The following is a 7,588-nucleotide window of genomic DNA, read 5'->3' as shown; positions in this document are numbered from 1 at the left end:
GTGTAGGGAATCTTTTTTTTTTTTTTACAAGAGAACGACCGCCTCCAGGACTGCTGGTATACCCGAGGGGAGTCGGGTTTGTGGAACTCCACTTGCCTGAAGTGGTTGGTTGCTCCCAACTTTTGTGAGTATTCTTAAATAGCAATTCTTGAAGCATATATCAATTTTTGACGAACTGCACCATTTGTGCTGCCGTTGTCTTTGTGTTTTTTCCCTCCCAGTATTACACAAGTTACACAACATACTCCACTCCTCAGAGAGAAATTCAGATAACGTGATTGGGAAGATGGCACCCTTTTTAACTGCTAGGTCTCCAATAGGTTGTGTGAGGGTCATTCGAGCCTCTTTGTCATCACAGCTTTTGTCACCACCACAGCTTAAAATACCCCTTTAAAGCGGTATCGTCACCATAAAAATCAAATTTCAATAGCAACTGGTCTGAGTGTATTAAGTGATAAAGATGCTAATCCTGCATTCAAAACTTTCAAAACTTTTTCTGCTGTTATGATTTGGAGCTATCACATACTTAAGGAGCACTGGCCCTTTAGTAGTCGTGCCAAAGAATTGCATGCTGGGGGTTCTTTTTATCTATAATCTATTCCTCCTCTTCCCTTTATTTCCCTGCCAGCTGCTTATCTGAAACCTAATCCCCTACTCACTTGTGTTTACAAGCAAGGCTGAGGTGACTCAGCGATTGGAGGAGACAAGAAAAAAAAATAAAGGGCAGAAATGACATCACGAGTTGGCCTTAACTGTGGGCAAAAGACATGGCCCCCACCAGGAACAGAATTCTCGTCATTTACTATATAACATTCACTGAAATCAAAACGTGGACAGTATAATACATGTGTTATGTAAATAGATCAAGTATTTATCTACTTATATATGTGTTTTTTTCCTTGGCATAGTATGGCTGATCGTACTGCTTTAAGGTATAATAATTAGCTGTATGATGCCCACAAATATGAAAAAAAGTGATCATTTTTTTTTTTTTTTTTTTTTTTTTTTACAAGGTTGCTCATTGAGCAAATGTCCTGCTTCCCACATGACATTGGCAGAAAGTAAAGGTGTGTCGCCTGTACCTATCGGGACCTGATGGCTAGGGCGATAGTTCTGGGCATAAGCGCATACAGACACGTTGATCGGCTGTGTTGGCTTTTTACATGTGTGTGTTTCAACATCAGAGTATCAAATGTGTGCAGTCACTAGCTGGTGATGAATTCACTGCACGCATGTGCATGTTTTAAGGAAAAAGACTTGACAATCTGTATCAAAGCAAGAAGTCATTTTTCCAGCATTCATTTCAGCATAATAGATGCAGTACTTTTCACTTAGTATATTGTAATCCTGATGACGTTAGGGGACTATTTTGATTGAAATTGTGTGAAGTTTTCTGTCTTTTCATTTAGCACATCCAATGTGACTATGTGTTGGTGATACATCCAGGATCAAGCACATTACGCATTGGTAGAGCCACAGACAACCATCCAGCAGCTATACCCCATGTAATTGCCAGGAGGCATAAACAGCCAGGACAACCCACATACTGTGACAAGTGGCTGCTCAGAGATGGCTTGAATGTAAGTTACCAAGTCTGTTATATAAAAATTGCTGACAGGTCATAATGCCTATCATTAGTGTAACATTATGAACACTAAAGTTGGCCACACATATCACTATCTGTAAGTCGAATGCATGTAATTTTAAAACATGATGTGATCACAAAATTTGATTTGTAAGAAAATTCATGTCCAATAAACTTAAAAATAGAGTTTGGCCTGGAACCCACCAGCAGTGCTTTTTAAGCCCCAGTGATGTGTAAAGCGCTTGCTAATGCTATGCTATGGGGGATTTTTTTTAGAATCACATCCCTCAAGTGGGATCACACCCATAGCATTACATTAGCAAGAGCTTTAAAAATCACCAGGGCTTAGAAATGTGCTGTTCGTGGGTTCCAGGTCTTTCTGAACCATAACTGTGCAGGGGCGAACCAGGTTCAGAAGCTGCTGTAATGAAGCAGCAACTGAATACTTAATCAAGCTGCTAGCTAATTAATAGCCAGCTTCTGAACCTGATTTTAATCCAACCTTTGCAAAGTCTGGTTTCTGTTGAACCTGAATTTGCATGCAAGTTAAATTTCCTGACCATCTCTGCTTAGCACCAACGGAATGGATATACCTTGGTTATGTTGTTCATTTAGGACCTTAGCTTAGCGTAGATGTTGGATGGTAGTATAAATGGTTATCCTTTACCTGTTCCCTGTTCACAGATTTGCAGCTTTTCATAACCTAAAGGAATTTTCATGATCATTTTGTGTGACTAGCATAAAGCATGTGTGCATAGCATTATTGCTATTTTACACAGATTGTGGTAAGTTGCCTGACAGCTGAGGCTCAACTGCCATTCAGTTACTTTATGTACAACAAAATGAGCTCATCCACACAAACAGTTGGCGTCCTCAGTTGAAAGGTGGTAAAATATGAAGTTAGTGTAAGGCCAAAACCAACCGTATGTAACAACTGGTGGGCTGTCCCCCTCCCCCCCCCCCCGCCCTCCCCTGCCAATGATAGATGTTGGTGGATTAAAGGGAACCTAAACTGAGAAGAATATGGATTTTCCTTTTATAATTATACCAGTTGCCTCACTCTCCTGTGTCTCTAATACTTTTAGCCACAGCCCCTGAACAAGCATGCAGATAAGGTGCTCTGACTGAAGTCAGACTGGATTAGCAGCATGCTTGTTTCAGGTATGTGATTCAGCCACTATTACAGCCATAGGGATGAGCAGGGCTGCCAGGCAACTGGTATTGTTTAAAAGGAAATATCCATATCACTCTCAGGTTAGGTTCCCTTTAAGTATGTACTGTTTAAGCACCATAGCACTTCGACCTACAGCTGCCTGCAAACTCTGCACAGACTGCAGCAGCAAGAACAATGATAGTTTCCCACCTGAATTATGTTTGACACTGAAAACGGGGAATGCCAGTACAAACAAAATGAGTAAAATCCTGTCTGTACAGGATCAAAATTGGTTGGAACAGATGCAGAGAACTTCAGCTAAGTTTTATGTGATACATTTTTTTTTTCTTCTTGTGTTTTGTTTTTTCTAGTTATAACCATGCATTGTAGATATTGCCCAGTATATGGGCAAATAACTAGGTTAGGGGGCTTTTTTTTAGTTTCCTTCTGATTTTGCCATTGCCCAGTCCTCCTACCATTGCCTAGCCCTTATTTTTTTTTATTTTACTTTTTTCTTATAATGTACTTTCTTGCATATTTCATTAGAAACCAGAAAGCAACGAACAAAGACAAAATGGCCTCAAAATGGTGGATCAGGCGATCTGGTCTAAAAAGATGTCTAATGGGACCAGGCGCATTCCTGTGGTACCGGAGCAGGTATGTATAAGCACTGCAGACTTTATGGGCTCTGTGTACAATCTGATCTAAAATTGTAAATAAATTCTGTATATTTATAAAATAAGGTATGCATTTTTTCAGGCTCGTGCCTACAATAAACAGATAAGACCAGCTATATTGGATCACAACTCTGATGTAAAATGGACAAACACGTCACATAAACCTGCATATCTTGTAGGAGAAGAGGTATGTGCATATTATTTTAGTCTTATAGAAAAATAAGCCTGCGCCTCTGGAAATACCTTTGTTACAGAATACTTACACAGACTTTGTTCAGTAGTTTTGCCTTTATGGGTGCTGTTCATTTTTTAGTTTCTTTAGTTAGCTTTGCTGCCATTATCTCAGCAAAAGTTATTACTCCACTAGATACAGTGCTGCCCATAATTATTCATACCCCTAACAAATTTTGACTTAAAGTTACTTTTATTCAACCAGCAAGTCAATTTGTGATGGGGAATGACATACGTGTCTCCCAAAAGATAACAAGATGTAGAAGAGGCATTATTGTGGGAAAAAAAAACAATTCTCAGCTTTTATTTACATTTGAGCAAAAAGTCTACAGTCCATAAATATTCATACCCTTCTCAATAATCAATAGAAAATCCTTTATTGGCTGTTACAGCAATAAAACGCTTTCTATAATTGCAGACCAGCTTTTTGCATGTATCCACAGGTATTTTTGCCCATTCATCTTTAGCAATAAACTCCAAATCTTTCAGGTTGGGGGGTCTTCTTGCCATCACCCTGATCTTTAGCTCCCTCCACAGATTCTCAATTGGATTCAAGTCAAGACTCTGGCTGGGCCACTCCAAAACATTAATGTTGTTTTCTGCTATCCATTTCTTCACCACTTTTGCTGTTTTGGGTCATTGTCCTGCTGAAATGTCCATTGGTGCCCAAGGCCAAGATTCTCTGCAGATTGCATGATGTTGTCGTTGAGAATCCTCATGTATTGCTCTTTTTTTCATGGTGCCGTTCACTGTGATTAGGATCCCTGGTCCATTGGTTGAAAAACACTCCCATAGCATTAGGTTGCCACCAGCATATTTGAGTGGGGATAGCGTTCTTTGAGTAGAAGGCTTTTCCTTTTTTATGCCAAAGGAAGGAAACATCATTGTGACCAAACACTTAAATTTTTGTTTCATCTGACCATAACACAGAAGACCAGAAGTCTTCTTCTTTGTCCAGGTGAGCGAGCATTTGCAAAGGCCAAGCGAGCTTTTGTGTGCCTTATCTGGAGACGTGGCATCCTCCTTGGTCTGCATCCGTGGAACCCAGCAGTGTGCAGTGTCCATTGGATTGTCTGCCTTCAGACATTGCCACCAGCAGAGCCCAGATTCACCAGGATGGCCTTGGTGGTGATTCTTTTTTACCTTTCTCTCTATCCTCCTGGCCAGCACAGGTGTCACTTTTGGCTTCCGACCACATCCTCTGAGATTTTCCACAATGCGTAACATTTTTAATTTTTTAATAATACTTTGCACTGTAGCTACTGGAACTTGAGAACATTTAGCAATGGCCTTGTAGCCCTTTCCAGACTTGTGAGCAGCCACAATGCGCAGCTGCAGGTCCTCACTGAGCTCCTTTGTCTTAGCCATGGCTGTCCACAAACCATCTGCAGAGAGTTTCTATTTTTCACTGTTGAGTTGATTAAAACGACTGTTCCCATTTAATCAGGGTAATTAGGATGCTTTAGAACAGCTTGGACTATTTGGAATGGTATAGAACTTTGGATTTTCCCACAGACTGTGACACTTTGTGAAGGGTATGAATAATTTTGGACTGGACACTTTTTGCTTAAATGTAAATTAAAGCTGAGAATGTTTTTTCCCCCACAATAATGCCTCTTGTACATCGTCTTATTATCTTTTGGGAGACAACTATGTCATTTCCCAACAAAAAATTACTTGCTGGTGGAATAAACATAACTTCAAGTAAAAATTTGCTAGGGGTATGCATAATTATGGGCAGCACTGTATGTTTTTATAGTTTATATGTTTAACCTGTATGCAAAAGGAGATGAGCCTATTGGCATGTTAAAGGACCACTAGCGCGAAAATCATTACACGTAAACGCATTCAAATAAGTATATTTCTTCCAGAGTAAAATGAACCATAAATTACTTTCTCCTATGTTGCTGTCACTTACAGTAGTTAGTAGAAATGTGATTGAACCAACAGGTATTGGACTCCAGTACCCCATCTTTTCATAGGGGTTTGCCATAAACCATTTGATATATACGGTAAATATTTTTCTAAATGGAAGACCTTTTATAAACACTTACAGATTTACGTTAAAGATAATGGGTTATATGCAATTCACTTTTTCTTTTAGGAGATAATTTTTAATCTTCTGTCTAAAATAACTTTTGAGCACTCTTCAAGTTGAGCTGTCTACCACACTATCTCAAAAAACACATATATAAGTAAACAAATACTTGCTGTACTTGCATAACATATGTATTGCACTGTCCACATTTTGATTTTAATGGTTTCTCTATAATAAAAAAAAGAGAAAGTCCTTCTTAGGTTTTTGACTCTTCTATCTTGAAGCCAATCCTGACATCATTTCCTCCCTTACTCTGTCTGTACCTTGCCCGCCCTTGTGTGACTGCAGAGCTGGTTTCAGCTTCTCAGCATGAGAAATATTGGCCACTGAGAGGAGCAGAGGTGTGGGAGGGAAAAGCAGGAGGGAAAGAGGCTTCAGCCAATCAGGCTGCATTAGTTAAGTCTGAGGGTATAGTTAAATGAGTTATCAGGCAATTACTAGTAAAATAAGGGCTACTTACCCGGGGCTTCATCCAGCCCCAAGCTCTGAGCATGTCCCTCGCTGCAGCTCTCCCCGCAGCCGTTTGCCGCCTCTGCCTCCGGTCTGCGCTGATGACGTCAGGCTGACCTGGTCGGCCTGTACTGCACCTGCACGAGCGGCACTGTCAAACACTGCTACATGGATCGGAGCGTAATTCCCAGGCGCAGTAGTTCTGCGCCTGCGCAGTACGTACCGGCCCATGTGGCGGTGAGTGACAGCGCCGCTCGTAAAGGCACAGTACAGGCTGACCTCCAGGTCGGCCTGACGTCATCAACTCGGACCAGGAGGCAGAGGCGGCGAAAAGCTGTAGGGAGAGCTGCGGCAAGGGACATGCTGGGAGCTTGGGGCTGGACGAAGCCCTGGGTAAGTAGCCCTTATTTTACTAGTAATTGCCTGGTAACTCCTTTAAAGAGAACCCGAGGTGAGATTTAATTATGTTAGTGGGGCACAGAGGCTGGTTGTGCACACTAACACCAGCCTCTGTTGCCCCATGGTGTGCCTCCAGGACCCCCCTGCGCGCCGCTATACCCCCCGCAGTGCTAGCGACACACAGCGTGTCGCCAGCACAATGTTTGCCTATGTGGTGTCTGTTAGCGCCGCTCCCCCGCCTCCTCTGTATCGGCGCTACCCGCCCATGTCCCTTCCCTCCCGCTAAACTTATCTAAAGTTTAGATAGTTTGCACAGCAAATCTAGGTGCAAACAGCTTTAATAGAAAATTATTATTTCTTCCTGTGATACAATGACAGCAGCCATGTTGTTTGTAAACATTACACAGAGGCAGGCTTATCTGTATCTTGAGCACTCAGCCTGTGAAAAAAAAACTAATCCTCCCTCCTCCCCTCTGCCTCTGAAATCAGTGGTTAGTAACACCTCCTCCTCCTCCTCCTGCCCAGACTGAGCTCCCATGAGCCCTTGCTACTGCCAAGGCTCTGAAAACCTGTGGGCGTGGTTTATTTAGTTTATAGGGAATTAGAGTATTAAAACACAACAAAAAAAGTATTTGGCTTGAGGAATGCCCTATAAACAATAGGAAAGGAACACAATTATGCAATGAGTAAAAGTTCACCTCGGATCCACATTAAGAAGAAAAAAAACAGCATGTCCTGAAACTTCTTTTGTGTGGCAGATGTACCAAATAAGAGCCAGGGAAACAAGGGAATGAAAGATAAGTAAGAGTGAATTTTAATTTCCTTGGTTGCCTGGTTAGCATCCTTATTATTTGTTTACCAGATAAAAATAAAGAAAAAATAAAAATTGATTTTTGATTTTATAATGTTCCCAGAGAAGCAAAGAGTCGGCACTACAGTAGACGCTGAAAGCAAGGGGGATGCTGCAACAAATGCACACTCTCCTGTCACTCTGG

The 7,588-nt window shown here is 41.4% G+C and overlaps 1 protein-coding gene across 1 annotated transcript in view; it reads left to right on the top strand.

The window, feature by feature from the left end:
* The window catches only part of ACTR8 (actin related protein 8), a 54,563-nt gene that overhangs the window by 2,272 nt on the left and 44,703 nt on the right, over positions 1-7,588 (top strand). The window contains exons 2-4 of the mRNA XM_068253666.1: positions 1,410-1,580; positions 3,285-3,395; positions 3,498-3,602. Coding sequence (XP_068109767.1) covers positions 1,410-1,580; positions 3,285-3,395; positions 3,498-3,602 — 387 coding nt within the window. The remainder of the gene's footprint in view (positions 1-1,409; positions 1,581-3,284; positions 3,396-3,497; positions 3,603-7,588) is intronic.

Source organism: Hyperolius riggenbachi, chromosome 9 (genome assembly GCF_040937935.1).
Source record: "Hyperolius riggenbachi isolate aHypRig1 chromosome 9, aHypRig1.pri, whole genome shotgun sequence".
Lineage (NCBI taxonomy): Eukaryota > Metazoa > Chordata > Amphibia > Anura > Hyperoliidae > Hyperolius > Hyperolius riggenbachi.
Note: the sequence above shows the minus strand (reverse complement) of the source record. Positions and strands in the feature narration are given on the sequence as shown.